The sequence below is a fragment of the Lates calcarifer genome, linkage group LG15, assembly GCF_001640805.2.
Source record: "Lates calcarifer isolate ASB-BC8 linkage group LG15, TLL_Latcal_v3, whole genome shotgun sequence".
Classification (NCBI taxonomy): Eukaryota; Metazoa; Chordata; class Actinopteri; family Centropomidae; genus Lates; species Lates calcarifer.
The window spans coordinates 19,381,545-19,399,524 of NC_066847.1; the positions used below are offsets into that span (position 1 = coordinate 19,381,545).

Sequence of the window (17,980 nt, forward strand, 5' to 3'; positions counted from 1 at the left end):
AAAATCAGGTAGCTGTGGATCATGTGGTGAATGATATATTTAATGATTTTTTTCCACAAAATATGTACAAAGGCTTAAAGAATCTTTCTGTTGTGATTAGCAGCAGCATATTGAGAGAGAACACTGGACAAGTTTAAGAGAAGATTATGTCATCCAGACAAATAGGAGCTTTTTTCCATTCCATGATACTAAAAGTTTGATCAACTATGTGTCAGACTTGCAGTGCATTTGAACATGTGCTTACAGGCATTTTTTTTAACCCTTTGTACTCCTTGTCGCTTTGTTGCCTCACACCAGGTGCCAGCACGAGCGCTTCCCTCCGGGATGGGAAAAAAAAAAAGCAAATGTCACACCTCCCCTCGCAGCTCTGTGGTGCCTGGTAAAAGTCAGTGCCTTTAAGCTCGGAGTTGGCAGTGTTGCCAACTGAGGCACCACAGGGCAGGAAAGTCCCCCAAGGGGCTGGCATTTGGGAACCAAGTCAGAATAGGGAGCACCAGCTCTATGGGGTACTTTAACACAGAAAGCAAGGAAAGCAAATCATAAATAGACAAATGACAGACTCATGGTGTGCAGTGTCAGCCAGGAACACCTGGACTCACCTGCATGCAGTCAACATATCCATGAAAAAGCTACAGGGCAAACTGCAATGCACTATAATGCAGCTCTTTATGCTCGCACATAAGAAGAGGCCTTTATTGCTATTAATATCTGGCACTGCAGTCAGTTTTTAGTCTCACTAATGAAAACCTCTCATATCTTTACATCTCTGAAAAGGAGTGGATTAGGTTCAGAACTGATCTTCACAAAGCCTCAGGTTTTTGGTTTTAGGCCTTTTAACAGACAACAATGCAGCCATCTGGATGTGGAGAGGAGGAGAAATCAGAATGCTGAGCATAAGTGATGCAAGCGCTGCCTTTTGTTTGGCAGCTCTGATTACCAGGGTTACCAGGCAATACTCAACAGCAGTAGCTGTCACAGCAGGATAAGCTCCATATGATTCATGATTCATGCAGTAGCCATCTTTAAAGATTTCTGCTTCACTCTCTGGGCATGCTTAGTTGGTGTGATTGAAGCAGTTAAGACTTAAATGATTTTCTTGAGAAAATGATTTAATGATTTACTGAGCAACATTTATTATCAACATCTGTCCTACTGGATGTTTTTCTTCCCACTGTACATGTTTTGCACCATTTTCCTGCTTGTTTTTTTTTTTAACACTTTGCTAACGTCACTCTCAAAAGGGCAGGAGACACATTCTAGGTGATCAGTGTGTTCTGCGCAGATCTGCATGTGCGAACCTGTTCTCTTCAGGTCCCCATGGCCCCTTAGCATCCTGTATAATTGGATACAAAGGGACCCAAGACACCTTTCCACTCTCAGAAGGCTTTGTTGTTGTACCATTAAAGTTTACAAGCACCAGGGTGTTTAAGCACAAATGCCAAACAGGTTAATGAAAAGATAATTTAGTTGTATTTCTTGCACACCTTCCAGTCCCCTCAGTATGTGTCATCGTCAGACAATGATAGCTTATTTGATGCTGATCTGCAGAGGGGTGAGAGTCTTTGGCTCACTTGGCATTCCAGTGGCAGGTCCAATCAAACACCCGGGGGTCTGCCAGTGCAGCCAGCATTGCAGCCAGCAGTGATGAGCCCCTGATGACTGGAGAGGCCGAGCCCTTCAGGCTCGGTGCAATCTCCCAAATCACAGTCATCCTCTGTCTTAAGCTCACTGCAGAGCAAAGGCACATGGACATCTAGGTCCTGTCATCAGTTTCTGCAGACCTCTGTGCTGTCCTCTTCATCTTCAAGTGCTTAGGTTGCAAGAATACTGCCTGACTCTCTGGATAGCTGCTATGGAGAAGTCTATCCCAATGAGACAAGTTATCGAGCTAAATAGACACTTGGATTGTAATTAATTTTTCAGACACTCTTTTCAGTACAAAAAGCATATCTCAGCTCACTAGTGCTCAGTTCTTTGCCTCATATTTCCCTTTCATTTATTCCCTTATGGTAAATTAAGTTATGTGAAGACCTGGGCATGACATTGTTATGTGACAGCTCCAGACAAAAAAAAAACTAAACTACATGTTTTCAGGGGTATTTCCCATTCTGTTTCATAATCTCCTTTTAATTTTTTTTTTCTTTGCTGTGTCCTCTCAGGCTGAGGATGAGGAGGAAGAGGACCAGCCCCTGAGCCTGTCCTGGCCCGAATCCAGCCGCAAGCGCTTCACCTACCTCTTCATCATGCCTATCGTCCTCCCCCTGTGGCTAACATTGCCTGACGTCAGGAAAGCGGTGTGTGTTGTGTGTAGGAGGGACAGATTGGAAACTTAAGTTCTCTGAACCTAGCATCATCAGTTTTATCTGGACAAGTGCACATGTGCTGCCAAATTGACCAGTCATGGTTATTTCTTCTTGTCTTTCAGTCATCAAAGAAGTTCTTCCCCATCACCTTCTTGGGTGCCATCTGCTGGATTGCAGGCTTCTCATACCTAATGGTGTGGTGGGCTCACCAGGTATAAAGTTGTCAAAGCAGCAGTCCAACAGCAATAATACAGTAGTATAATAATAGCATTTCCTATTCTTGACATTTAAAATGAAACCATATTCTATAATCCACCCACTCATAAATAATTACAACTGTCTTATTCAAAACAGAGAGATTATCAGAGCTAGAGTTTTACCACCTCCATCAGCTCCAAAGCATCACAAGGAAATTAAAAATAGCTGGAATAAAAGATTAGGTTTTATTTACCCCAAAGCTTAGTTTCCTTTTTTTTTCTTCTTTTTTGCAGGTTGGAGAGACCATTGGGATTACAGAAGAGATTATGGGCCTGACTATATTAGCAGCTGGAACCTCCATCCCTGACCTCATCACCAGTGTTATTGTGGCACGCAAGGGGCTGGGTGATATGGCTGTATCCAGCTCCGTAGGCTCCAACATCTTCGACATTACTGTTGGGTACGCCATCTGAGAACGATTCGAGTCTGTGTGCTGTTTTTAGGGCTGTATTTTTGATTTGTAGTTTGAAGGTTGCGCATGAAAGAAGCAGTCCTTTTCACCTGGTCTTCACTCATAAATGATGAAAGAACTATTATGGTAATATTACAATCATGACTCCTAGGGACACTTACATATACATAATACAGTGTTTCGTTAGATGAATGTATTGTACCTGATCTACCCGCTTTAATTATATACCCTACAGCAACTGTGTTTACACGGTTTTGTTTAATTTTTGATAAACATAAGAAAAACTACAGTGTAACCTACACAATTATAAATCCTGCTTACTTCACTGCAGCAAGGTGAGAAATTAAACCTTTGTAGATCAGCAAAGACAGCTTTTTAATGTGGTTTTCAAGTTTCACGTTGTGCACCATAGTATCTGCATATTAGGTTATGCTCTGCTGAGTGTGAGCAATTTGATACCAACATGAAAAAAGTCCTTACCACTAAAAATGTCTCAAAAATATATTTCCATACAAACCTGCTTCATATTGGCAGCTTTTTATCTGACAAGGTTTGACACCATAACATTTATACAGTAAATGTTGCAAGGAACAAGCTGACGAGTAAATGTTGTGTCCAATTACATGAAGTATAAATTGGTATATGACTTAGATAATGTAAATTACACAAAGATGGATAACTATGTATATTTTTAATATTGGCATTGCTGTCCACCACTGGAGACAGCTTTCTATAAGTAAAGGAATGATATCTGATATTGAACTCGCAATGTTTCTTCTACGCTGGTAAGTAAACAGCTGTTAATGCTAATGTTTGCTATGTAGCATTAGAAAAAGCTTACACATAGCACCTTTAATATGCCAGGTTACCCAAAACACAAAAATATCTCCTCCCACTGTACCTACAATGCTTTTTTGGACTTTTAGCTGCTTTGTAAAGAGGTCCCACAGTAACCTTCAAGAACAGCATGTGACATGTTTGTGTATTTGCAGACTGCCGTTTCCCTGGCTCCTCTGGTCCTTGTTCAACGGCCTCAGCCCAGTGCAAGTCAGCTCCAATGGCCTCTTCTGTGCCATCGTGCTCCTCTTCCTCATGCTTCTCTTCGTCATCATCTCCATCGCCGCCTGCAAGTGGCGCATGAGCAAGCTGCTCGGTTTCATCATGTTCATGCTGTATTTTGTCTTCCTGGTGGTCAGCGTCATGCTGGAAGACAGGGTCATTACCTGTCCGGTGTCTATCTGAGGACCTTTGAGGACCTACTTCCTCTCCCTTGTCACCACCACTACAACCACCACTACAAATCATCCTTACTGTCTGCCATCACCCTCACCTGACATTTGTGATCCTTTACCCCAGGAAGAAAAGAAGAACTGGATGAGAGAATAATCTGAAAATATGAGGAAAAAAAACATGGAATCTACTGATATTCTCAGTAAGCAGGTGGTGGTGGGGAGCGGTTAAACCAACAAAGGCACAAGACTTTGGCTTGGCTGGTTAAGCACAGGCCTACCCTGAGTGGATTTTTATTTATTGATATTATTTAATTGGCAGATGAGGGGGGGTTAAAGGTGTATCAGCAAAATATAGAAACATTATGCATGCCATTAGTGTCACTAGATGAGCTGAAATCAAGACTACACCTGGTAGGTTGAGGAGAATGACCTCCTGTGAACTTTGGGGAAGGGGGGGGACAAACTAAAGATACTCTTAATAATAAATGCAGTGACTGAGCTGAAATTGTGAGCATATTTGAACTAGTTCAACGGATTAAGATGCTGTCACCAAGAGTGAAGAGGAATTTGTGGATGGGGAAATGGCAGATTGTGTGGATGAAGATTTTGTTCCAAACATGTTTCCTGTCTGATGGTATTGAGTGAAAAGATTCTCCTCTTGGATTTGCACCTGAGCAACAAGGGACTGCTGTTTTTGAAAGACTCTTGCTGGGCGGACAATTTTTTTTGTTATTTCTTTTCTTTCTTTTTTTTTTTGCAAATTCATCTGTGCTTAGTCTGAGTGATGGGTTTAAGCTTTCCGCTTCCCTGCCAGATGTCATTTTTCACCACTGAATGTTTCTTCAGCGGATTCTTCTTCTTCTTCTTCTTCTTCTTTTTTTTTTTTTTTTTGATTCATTTTCATGAAGTATATAGAAGTAGCATTAGATGTCCTGTAGCAGTATTAGTTGGTGTAGAGTCCTCTTGACAATCTGGTCCTCTTTTTTTCTTTAGCCACTGAACACACGCTCTGGTTGTACAGACGTTTTCATGCTTCACACGCACCGACTGATAAAGGCAAGAAAAAAAAAGCCTATCTGAAGTTTAGCCTCTAAAAATATATGCTAGCCTTCAATATGTTTCACTGGTTGGGGAAAAAAAGCATGAGTAATTTAGGCTCATTAAAGTTCCATAATGAAGTCAATGTCAAAATAATACATTTGAAAAAAACTTAACAGTGTTTAAGCGTCATGGTTGATTTAGATTAGTCAATGTGTAGTGCTTTGTTCACAGTAGAACTGGGCTCAACTCACCGGCTAGTCAAGCTCCTGGGGTAGTAGTTTCAAGGAGTCAACTGCATGTTTAAAAAAAGACACTTGGAGGTGAATAATACCAATCAACATTTAAGAAGTTGTATACCAAAATGTATACTTTTTCAAACATGTTTCATAACTTCTTAATGCAAACCAGTGCTCAGTCTCTATGTAGAAAATGTCAACATGTATGGTCAATGATATCTATCAAACTTGTGCAATTTCTTTTCTAATCAAAGGTGCTTTTGTGTGCATGTGTGCAAACTGCATTTGAAGTCATCACACAATGACCATTCCTTAAATTTATCTATGAATAGAGGTTATACTACCAGTATTTTGCAACTAACTGCAAAAAAAATATACACCAATGTTGTGTTTTATACTGGAAATAAAAATCATAATCACAATCTCTCTTTAAGCTACATAGAATGTGGAAACCACAGATTTAACAGCAATATACCGTGTATGTCACCGTTGAGAACTGCGACCCTCCCACCCCCACCCCATGCGTCTGTCCCCTACTGTCCTTCCTGTCGGACATGGTCCAAAATCCCCCACGTGAAAAAGTGGGCGACCATTTCTCCTACAACTGACCTATGACCCCTTCCTGTTAGAGCTGGCCAGAAACACCCGCTTTACCTCAACACAGCCACTGTACAGCCGCTTAGTAGGAACTAACTGTAAAATAATAGTAAATAGATTCTTTGAATGTGTGAGGAGAAAATGCATGCAAGGAATTTGGGCTGGTTACCCACTGACTGTACAGCTGAGCTTATCCAACTATATATGTTCATTTTTATGCATCCATTCAGAGAGGAACACCAAGAACTCATTGGTTTTATTTTGTAAATATAAACTCCTGGATTTTGCAATAACCAAATGGTTCACACATGTATTTTATTCACTTTTATTTCTTTTCTGTTTTGCAGTAGCGGATGGAAACAGACATTGATATTGTATGCTGGTGGCCCTTTGTATCATGATATTTACTGAGCAAAACACAACACGAGAGCATTTATTTTTAGACTACTCAACATCTGATTAGCATGCATCAAACTGTAAACATGCCTATTCAGTTTCTGGTAAGAAAACAAAGGCTTTAAATACCATATTGCCTCCTCGGATTCAACAAACGTAGGACTCAGTGATGCTGCTTAGTGATGGTTTCTGACATTTGGTACAGGTTGCACAAGCATAGGAAAAACAAAACTATTATCCCTGCATAAACCAAACTCATATGTTAAACTGTTCTGTGTAGTGTGTGCTCTCATATTGTATATTTCCTTGAACATTTCCACCACCAAGATTCAAAGATTCAATTTAAGGCCTCTATGATGACTCATGTGCTTTGTGAAATCCTCCTGTGCACATTTGCCATTTAACACTGTCTTCAGAGTGCCCACACACTCTCCTGAACATGATCACATCACACCTTCTACTCGCCTCTCCTCTTTAAAACAATAGTTTCACATGTTGGGAAACTTACTTTCTTGGCAAAAGTGAGGTGAGAAGATACTGCTATCATGCCTGTACAATAAATAATAAATATGAAGCTACCTGCTTAGCTTAGATTACTGGAAACAGGAGGAAGCAACTTGCCTAGCTGTATCAGAAGGTAGCTGTTCTACTGTTTCCAACCTTTCTGTTAAGCTAAGCTAAGCTAACCATTAGCTTGCAGTAGTTTCATATTTACCATGGAGACATGACGCTGGTATCAGTCTTTTTGTCTGACTCTCGTCAAGTACGTGAATAAGCGTTGCTCCCAAAATGTCAAACTATTTTAACTATATTTTAACATTTTAAGAGGTAATTTGCTTGAGTTGGTTCACCCTCCGCCACTGCGGTCACATGTACATACTGTACCTGTGCACATCCATTCTTAACCCCCCGTCAAGAAAACAAAGTCCCCATCATGTTTTTGTGTGAGAGCCTGAATGGTGAGAATAAAACACAAAAAGATAAAACCAGTTAACACGTGAGCTTGGCATTGATTGTGGTTTCCTGGATAAGCGACCGTGAACGTTGACCACTGATGAACATTCTTGCACTGTAAATGTTTTATTTTCTTGGTGTTAATGTAAGATTTATTTAAGGTGTACATATATACAGATACAAATTAACCATATAATCTATATGTGTAAAAGAAATATGTCTCTTTATGTAAAAACACAAAGTATATAATAAAACAAATAAAGATGATAATTCAAATATGCAACAATGTGTTTGCTGATTTGATTTGAAGTATTATGCATATGCATTTTTTGTTATTCAGTCTGTGAAAAATGTTCTATAAGGTCTGAAGTTAACTGCCACTGACTTGCATTATGGGAAATCTATTCTAAAATCTACACTGACACCTGTACTAGAAAATGAAAGTCAGGATCTCTCTGCCTCTGCTGCGTCAGTTTTGATTGTTGAGATTAATTCCTGCTGTACATAGGCCCACACATACAGTACATAAACTCAGCATGGATGATTTTGAGCATCTTTTAAATGCATAGAAAATCTGTGTAGTCAGTACCAAGTCATGCAAAAATCTGTCACAGGATACACACACGCCTGGCCAATTCTTGAGTAAGCTCTTGGCCTCTTTGAATTTCCTATAAAAAAAGACTCTACACACTTCCTGCAGATGTTAAATGAATACACCCCATTGTTTGTCAACCTACACACTTCTTTGATTTCTCCTTTGTCTGCTGCCTTCAATTCCTGTTGAGAATTCTAGTGCAAATTGAGTTGACTTTGTATGAATGCTTTGAAAAAAAAGAAGCCCATTTTTCCTGAGAGGCTTTTCCTCCCAACTCAGCTGCAGTAAAAATCCATGATTTTCAGCATCATTTTTGAATGGAGGAGGCTTCAATGATGATCTCAAATAGCAATCAGCAGTGTAAAACAGAAAGAAAACATCCTCCATATTGTGTTTCATCTAAGTTGCTTTTTGTTCACTTCTCATGAAGTGCCCTCCTGCGTACATGAAGATGAGTAGTGGAATAGGGCGCCCTCATGAGATCAAACTCTGGTACTTCAATGTGACTAAGAGCAATAATGACGCAACAATCAGTTATGATGTAATCCTGATAATCCACCCACCTAAAATTGTCCTGCAGCACTGTTAAACATTTCTAAGGAATTACTTCTGTCTTCCAAAGAATGACTTATTATAATTTCCCATGTACCTTTATATTTATATACTCTTATTTCCCTAAAATTAACTACAAAAAATCACAACATGAGTCATACTACTGACTTTTTGTCCACCATATTGCTTTCTCCTTTCAGTGTCCATTTCTGCTTTATTTTTACAAAGCAGATTAAAGACAGATTAATGTGAGACAACACAGATTGTTTTCCAAAGAAGAGTGGATACAGGAACATACTGTATTTCTATGACTGAACCTTGAGTCAGTAGTTATCAGGCTTTGCAACAACAAACACCTTTTTATCTCCAAGTTCATGGTGTGCACCGGGGGGCAAAAATGAAGGGGCACTTGCTCAGTGAGCACAGACAAGGAACCCCACATGGCTTGGAGGCCGACCTCAGGCACTTAGTTCACCAACAGCCTAAGGGGTATGACAGTGAAACCAGTGAATCCCACTAGGCATCTTGTAAAATACTGGCTTTAAAGAAAAAAGGGGGCAATTCGACACTGAGAACCAAAGGGGCTAGTAGCATGTGTGTGTGTGTGTGTGTGAGATTGCTTGGGGTTGGATTTCTAAACATGATAAGACATGCATAAAATTCCACAAGCTAAGGTTAAACTTTGATGGTGGCAACAATGCCAAGATACAGTTAGTGGTAATAATCTTGGAGAGACAGAGAAATCCCCAGATTGTTCCCGTTAATTCAACTAAGATATTTCCTCATGTTTGTTTTCTGTTTTGTTTCCCCACAGCTTCTTTTTCCACCACTCTTGTTTCTGCATATTCCTCAGAAGTCCATTCAGACTTGAACAAAACATGTCTCCCCCACAGAGTATACGTTCACACATTTCCAAAAATAATCAGCATGTTCCTCAAGGATTCTTTAAAATAATCCGTCAGCATCATCTTTCCTCAGAAGTGTGTCTCATTTTTCCAGGTATTCCCAGTTTTTTCCGCGTAACCCTGATGACTGCTTCCCTGCACCTTTCACTGGAAACTGATTCTGCATGTCTCCATCCACTGCTAACAGCTGCAGTGAGTCAAGACGAATCATCACTGGGTTAACCCACACTGATGTTAAACACTCAAACAACCTCCAGTTTGAATGTGTTAAACGGTAAATCATCAGCATTCCCCTGTCGAGCAGTTGTTTTAATCACTGTTACTGACAGCACCTTTTCATCCACTATCATGACTATTTAACTATTTAAATCACATTTTCCTTCAGAATTCTGGACAGCATGCTGTTTTTTTCTGGATACCTTGCTTTGGAAGACATGATGATATGGTAAGTCTGATGTAGTCATGTGAAGAGGAGCTTTTTCTGAAGCTTTGCTTGTCGTGGTATGACAGAGACAGTAAATAATGTATACAATTTTGAAGTAAAGTATCTTATTATGTGGCTAAATAACCACTAATACTTCAAAGATAGGGCCAAACACAAATGATGAAAATAAAGTTATTGGCTCATCTGGCCAATAACTTTATTTTCATTCTGGATTTTTTAAGTTAAATTGATGAGAGATCTTATATAAAAAATAAAATTAAAAAGTGATATTATACACTTTAAAATCACAGCCAGAAACTAAAGAGCAAAAACTGAGTTCCTTGACTTCTGATGGAAATAAGCACATGGTTATGAATCATGTGTTCCTTCAGACATTACCGACTCAGCTTAAAGTGAATTAGACGATCAAACCAAATGTCAAAAGAGTATTTTAAAAAATGGATGACATTACCAACATTTTATCAAACTTAATGGTTGATTTCTGAACTTTCTACTACTAAAGTTTAAGTCTGAAACTCTGCTGCAATTATAATTCATACAAATGTATTTCATTTACATTAGGAAAGACAAACCTTTTCAATAAATAGCTTTATTGCATTATTTGTAAAATGTTTCTCGTAATTTTAGAATCCCTACTCTTTCTCTTGATAGTGGTTACCTAGTGTTTCCACTGCACCTACAAATATTTCTGCCAATTCGCATAACCTGATGATAGTGTTATGTTTTTTATGTTTATTGTGTTTTTTTTTTTTTTTGTTTTTGTTTTTTTGTTGTTGTTGTTGTTTTACTTTGATATCTTGTCTTATTTATTCACATCCTCCTTTCCTACATTAGCCCTATTAAGATCTGTGGTTTCAGAGGTAAATCCTCAAGGTCATTTTTCACAGCAGACATACCCTGTTAACATTAACAATGGCTTCATTCTATTCAAATGAGCCAGCATCCAAAAAGCCTATTTCCTCACTGGGCTGTAACTGTGATTTTTATATGCTCTAATTATCATACACATGTCTGTTATTGTTTCAGTGTACCTTGGGTAGTTTCATTTTTGTCTTGTTTGAACTACTTTTGGTTTTTGTGGTTATGTAAAACCATTTACAACAGTATAAAAGTACTACACATTGTGGAAGTAATAGTAAGGTAGAATGATATAATGGGTGACAAGAGTGCTCAAAGTACACTTAATAGTAGTGGTAGAAAGTGAAGTACATTTACAAAAGTTATGTATTTATGTACAAATCTGAGGTACTTTAGTTAAATATGTATAATTTCTGCTCTGTATACAGTTACACCAGTACATATCTGATCCGACAGTTATTCTTACCAGTTATATTTTATGTTGGAAATATATATCAGTGTAGAGACTATGATTCACGGTTGCAGATTAAGCAACACAACAGTATGTGAGGTTGTTAAGATTAGCTGTTGTACTCTCTGATCAACATCAACATTTAAATGCTGGATCAGTGGAAGGGTCCATTCTGCTTAATGAATATTTTAATTTTGAAGGCAGGACTTTTACTTGTAATGGATTACTTTCAGATTGTGGCATTACTACTTTTACCTAAAGTACGTGACTACTTCCTCCACCACAGATCATACATGATTTAACCTTCAGTACCTTTAGTGACCTCTGGTGACCTTTCAACTTTAATAGAAACCAGCGTTTCCATTATGTTAAGGAATATGATATTCAAATGCCATATTTAGCAGGACATTTCTACTTTGCGATATTTTGATTCTTTCATTTCTTTCCACAGTTGTATCTGTTCTTGACGAATTAATCCCAAACATGAAAACGTTTGTAAAGTTGGCCTGAAATATAACTAGACTTTGGCATTTCCTTTGAAACATTTTTCTAGGAGAAACATAAATGACAGCAGTGAATGTCCACAAAACAAATGAAACGGAAAATATCTGATATACATTTTCACTGTGATCTGTTGTAGACAGAATTGTTTAAGTGCTTCAGTTTTTTAGTTGTTAAATAACCTGATTTAATTTGACTTTCTTCCCTATAGGAATCTAAATTCCATACACTAATATACTATAGAAAATAAGAAGAAAACAATTAGGATCCTTTTAGAAGTTCCCTCATTATTGAATGCTTGGGCGACATTTCCTTGTAGTAGAGGTTTCTGACCTCAATAAGACTTAACTGTTAAAAATGTATTTTTAGAATTTAGATAGACAGGATGAAATTTCAGAGAAGCAGACTAATTATTTTTCTTTTGAGACATTTATGACATGCAGCTTGATATATTTCATAATATTGTGCAACACATTGTGAAAATAAAAATATAAAAAAAATATATTACAACAGGCTGCTGGGAAGTTAAATAACTTCTAATAGTCTGAGAGAATTCATACACATTGATTCACCAATAAAATCAAGATTCCTTTTGAATTTGTGTGTCAGTGTCAGTGTCACTGGAGTCTGTGGGGATTTTCCCTTCACCAGCTCACATTTTACAACACACCGACTCACTTTCTAACTCATTCGCCAGCAGCTAATAAACACCACATGGTCTTGAGGGCAAGGTTAGTAGCACCGAGGGCGGCTTGTTCAGCAAGTCAGCCTACTATCGGGCCAGACTTTGCTCTGTGACTTCATCTGCTCGCTGTTACAGGGTGTGCTTGTGTTTGACTCAGCTAAAAACATCTCAGAGGAGGCTCCCGCGCCAAATCCTGCACACTCACTCAATCCTGTTACAAGCGTGGCAGCAGAGGAGCTTGTCCGAGGGAGACTTTGGCTACAGAGTGAGAGAATAGTTTCAAAATATCTCAGACGCAGGCAAGTCATCACCAAAACTGCCCTGCTTAGCTGTTTCTGGGGGATTCATGTGGGGAGTTGTTTTCATGACTCTTGAAAAAAAAAAAAAAAATGGGGGCCTCAGTGGTTCTGAGACCATATGATGACTCACAGGAGGGTCTGTGTTGATCTTGAAGTGTAACTGCTGTTGCACATGTGGCTGTGTGATTCAGCTTGAGAAGCGTCTGAGAAAGGGTTTTTGGTTTGCAACACAGAGAAAATGATGTACAATAATAGCCAGACAAGTTGACAAGCACTGATATGTCATTATGACAATTTAAAACTGAGTCAGAGACAGTGGAACAACACCAAATAAGGAGAAAGTACACCAATCTGTCTAAACCCTTCTAAACAGATCATTTAAAATAAACAAGTAATTCTAAAAAGTAACAACTTTTAATAGAGTTAGAGAGTAAAAATGTCATTAAATAAAATGCTGTAGTAGATTTTAAGGAAGGGCCAGCAGGTGATGACACGCAGCCAGAAACATAGGTGCGGCCATCTTGCAAGATGATGGCTTTAAATCAATTGTCACCAAAGGTCAGTAAAGGCAAAATGATGTACAATAACAGTTATATAAACTTACAGGAAATAAGCTATGATGTTTTGAGCTGAGTTAGAACTTGAGAAAAAAGACTTCAGAATAAAATGCACCATTTGTAGCATCAAATCAATAACGTTTCAAAAATGCAAATAATATCTGATCAGTGGATCAATAAGTGAAACTCCTTACCCACAAAAACTGAAATGAATCATAACTGAGATCAAGTTAAACTATAGTTGACAAATCTGTATGATTATGTGTGGCCTGGTGATTGTCATTCATTTTTAATTTTGTTGTTTCATGCTGCTTTGTGGGTATTTTCTCGTGGAATTGTGTGCTGTGTGCACTTTGGTGTGTATTTTCTTGTCGGGTTGTGTGTATTCGTACAAATGCTAATTTAGGAACAGGCAGTGCAAACAAGCTTAAGCTATAAATGTTGTGGTGCATGGCACTGGCGTGTGTGCCTATAAAAGAAAACAAAATGTGAACATGTTAACGTATTTTAATGGTTATAGGGACAAAAGGCATTTTTTAAATTTGAAAAAAAAAAAAAAAGCAGATCACATGTTTACAAGTGTCACACCTTCCCTCCCACAGTCAGGCACACCTTTACACTTGCCCTGTAGCTAAGTCACAAGCACCTGAATACAAAGGATTCCTTCATAGTCATACCTGTATGTGTCTTATATGTACATGTTGTTTGCATTTTGAGGATTCCATCACTTTATTGCTTTGATTGATTTTAGACAACAGTAACATTGGTGAAAATGAGTCTACTGCATGGCACAGGTGACATGCTGAGCAGAGTATTTTCTTAGTGGTGGCATCTGAGACTTACCTCTGGCTAAATTCCATACCTTGCTAAGACAGATTTAATAGATAGGTACGGATCATATTTTTGTTATTATTGTCTTATCCTGCTTTCTTGCAACTGCTAGAAAGAGAGTCTTCACCTAAATGGGCCTATACCTGTTTGAAAGTAGACCTAGTTAAACCTCATACCAATCATTGTAACCCTTCATTTTCTATTTACAAAGTGGTTACTATGATAAACAAATGCATACTGTACGTAATGGAAATGTTAACCCTGTCAGGTCCTGTAATTGTTTTTTTACTTTAACGTATTTGCTCTGTGGGAGTTGACAGGTGTGGCCAGTGTCGACACCTTAGGAAGTGAGTCATCAGTGTCGAATGTGCCACGGTCAGCTTTAGGGTTGTCAAATTGTTTGAAAAGGACAAAAATCATGTATTGTTCATCAGCTTAAATTTATACACTGAATGTCTACTCTATAAACTATATAAACTATAAACGCTCAGATCTTTCCCACAATCTGAAACTAGGGAAAACAAAACTGTCATCAGTGATGTAGTACATCTTTATATCCATGCAGTGAAGAACAGACTGCGTTAAATGAAGCTGGATAGTGTGAGGGCAATCTGTTAAACATCTGTGGATGTTGGGAAGGAGTACTCAGGTCCTTCAGCTTCAGTAAAAGAATCAATATAACAATATAAAAACACTCCATTACAAGTACAGGTCCAAATAATGCAGTATTAGCATCCAAATATAGTTAAAGCATCATAAATAAAGGTAATCATTCTGTCAAAAAATGGCCCTATGAGGGATATATTATTACATATGACATTATTAGATTTATTAGTTGCATTTTACTGTTGGACTTAGTTTAACCCAGTGGTTTCCAATCTAGGGACTGTGCCCCCTTCTGAGGGCTGCAAAATAAATCTGAGGAGTCATGAGATGATTAATGGGAGAGGGGAAAAACGTTCTGCTTAACAGATCTGTATTCATTTTTCAGACATCTCTTCAGCTGATTTTTAAGAAATATTACACAATGTTATTTAAATGACACAAAAAACATATCTCTCTTTCACACTATATATATATATATATATATATATATATATATATATATATATATAGGTGGTAGAGGTGTCAAGAAGGGTACAGTGGAAACACTCGCGTATAGTTCAGGTTCATCAAAACTTATGTAAATGTAGTAAATGTATTGTGGTGGGACACAGATGTAGTCTTTCTTTTGGCTGGTGACTGGTCATTGCCATGAATCACTTACTTTTGGACAACAGCTGTTATTCGGCGATAATCTTCCAGTTGTATCTACGAGTGACACCTCACATCTACACACTGTTTGCATGGAAGAGGTCGCCATAAACGAGGGTCATAAAGAATTCTCTAACGAAGTGATGTTTCCTGTCCTGGATAGACACCGTTTTCTGGTCTAGACGGGTTTTGAATCATTCTGCGTGATTCATTAATGAAGCAGATGCTGTAGTCATGGTTAAATTGTGTGTGTGGATCAGCAGGTCAGATTTCTGGTAAACTGGGACTTTTGGAGATTTTGGCTCTATGGAAGTCACCCAAGCAAAACATGAAGATGATCGATCCTAACACTTTTTTGAAACATAATGTAAAAGGGGGTAATTTAAATGAGTTCCTATGGTAACTGGTATTTCTATAATGTCCTTAAAGTTATGGGATGGTATGTTATTGACTGCTGAGACATATTATAGGCTTTAAAAAAAAACATTTTGGGAGGTTTTTCATTCCTGACAGGTTTGAACGAATTTTTTTCACGGGTCTTTTCTCCTCGAGAGGGTGTCCCTCCACCTACTCTCTAAATGAGGTCAATGGGATTCCTCGTCAGCGCCCAAAGGTGCAGGAAGCCACGCCAGAACTGCCCGGCCAACCCCCGAAACACACCTACCGCACTGTTAAAACCTCGATAGTCATCCGGTGACACTGCCTGTGCACAGAAGTGGGCGGTGGAAGGCAGACTTATCTCTTCCACCCGCAGCCTACTTTTTTATATTCTGCTGACGCCTGATGCCAAGACACATGGATCTGGGACAACGACCGGGGACAGAGCTGGATATGGGAGTTCTCGTTTTACATACCTCAACAGGTAGATGTGATGATAAACCTACAGGGCAAAGGCGGGCGATAGGGAGCAGGCCTACAGTTATTTTTATTTTATCACTAAATGTGCTTGTTTTCTCTCGGTACTTTTTTTATTGTGGCCCTCCTGTAAGATGAAACCCTCTTTGTGAGACTATACCTGCGTTTCTTTTCATGCCTTAAATTTGCCCATGTTTTCTGCTCGTTATTGTGTTGCTTTGGGATCATAGAAACCTAATATCATTATTTGAAGTACTACAGTGTGTGTTTATGAAGTCATTTTAAGCTTGATTCAACTTTAATGACACGCAAACCTGTTGGATCAACGTGGGTTTTGTTTGGCTCGGCGCTGCCACACAGTCTCTCTGTCATGTCTCCAGTGAGAAGAGCCACATTCGGATATTTTTTCACCCCCGGCACTCCTGCATGAAGATGAACCTCTGCCTGGATTTGTGAATGGGCTGTGAACACCATCCCTAAAGGCAGGATTTGAACATGGGTCCAGGAAGGAAGGCAAGATGTTGGCATAGCTGTTGAGTTAGGAGCCCTGCTATGCCATCAAATTGCCATCTTTCTCTCCCCTTTGCTGCAAAACACCCCAAGATTTTTTTCCTTCCTGGATACAACTGAGTGTGTTTTTGGTTTCATTTTGTGATATGATTAATCTAAAATTCAACAGAACATCCTGTAAAGTGAATTAGAGATACACCTAAACTGTGAGTTTGTTGGGTTGCTTACTTTTTAAAAGACCAATTTTAAAAGTGGTGTTATCTAAAATAGTAGCAGAACTGCACTTTGTGGTACATCAATACTTCAGCCATAATGCCCAGCCCAATTCTCTCGCAGAATTCTATTCCAGTGCACAAATACCATATGCTATGCTATTAACATGATGATGACAAAGTAGGGCAAAATCAGTCAAAATACGGCTAACCCTGTGTCCAGTGGTGTAAAGTAACTAAGTACAATTACTCAAACACTGTAGGCTACTTCAGGACAATCTTGAGTTACTGTATTTCCTTTTTATGCTACTTCACACTCCACTATATCTCAGAGGCAAATGTACTTTTTACTACACTACGTTAACTTGACAGCTGGAGTTTAAGGGTTTTTTTTGTTTGTTTGTTTTTTGGTTTATTAGTTTATTATTTGTTTTTTGATTTGTTTTTTTTAACCTTGTGACACGTGTAAAATAATGCAACACTCAGTGGCCATTCTCCATAATGTTTTTACTTTCAATACTACAGTTTACTATTTTAGGATATAAGTATTATCTACTTTTACTTATGTACTATGACCTTTACTTGTAACATAGTGCATTTTCTGATACTCTCTCCTCTCCTTTACCTCCACTACCCAGTCCTTTTGCCCCTGTAAAATGACAACATTGTTAATACTATGTGTGTTATGTTAAGTAATGTGGCTTTTCTACTTAATTAAAGAGCTGAAATGAAAGGTCTGATATGTGGAATTATTTCCAAAGACTTAAATAGCTACTGCATTAATAGTGTGTGTAGGTAGGTATGTGTTCCAGTGGTGTAATGATTTTTACATATCAGTCCTCTTCACTATGCCCTTAATAACATAAATACATTTGAATATTTTTCGTGTAGGATTTATTCATTTATTCATTAGCTCCTGGTGAAAAGTCAAAGTTTACCAATTTAAAATTAAAGTTCCAGTGACTTATTCAGCAATATAATAATCCGTGTCGTTTAATATGTTTAAATGATTTTTTTTTTTTTTTTTTTTTTTACATTTTT

General features: G+C 38.3%; 2 protein-coding genes across 5 annotated transcripts in view; one reads left to right on the forward strand and one right to left on the reverse strand.

Annotated features, from left to right (window-relative positions):
• The window catches only part of LOC108892810 (sodium/potassium/calcium exchanger 2), a 50,867-nt gene extending 43,156 nt beyond the window's left edge, over positions 1 to 7,711 (forward strand). For all 4 annotated transcript variants that reach the window (XM_018690550.2, XM_018690589.2, XM_051076211.1 and 1 more), the window contains 4 exons: positions 2,160 to 2,294; positions 2,426 to 2,515; positions 2,795 to 2,961; positions 3,966 to 7,711. In XM_018690550.2, the coding sequence (XP_018546066.1) occupies positions 2,160 to 2,294; positions 2,426 to 2,515; positions 2,795 to 2,961; positions 3,966 to 4,215 (642 nt within the window). In that variant the 3' untranslated portion in view covers positions 4,216 to 7,711. The remainder of the gene's footprint in view (positions 1 to 2,159; positions 2,295 to 2,425; positions 2,516 to 2,794; positions 2,962 to 3,965) is intronic.
• The window catches only part of rpl34 (ribosomal protein L34), a 750,063-nt gene that overhangs the window by 45,810 nt on the left and 686,273 nt on the right, over positions 1 to 17,980 (reverse strand). The gene's annotated exons all lie outside the window — the stretch shown is intronic.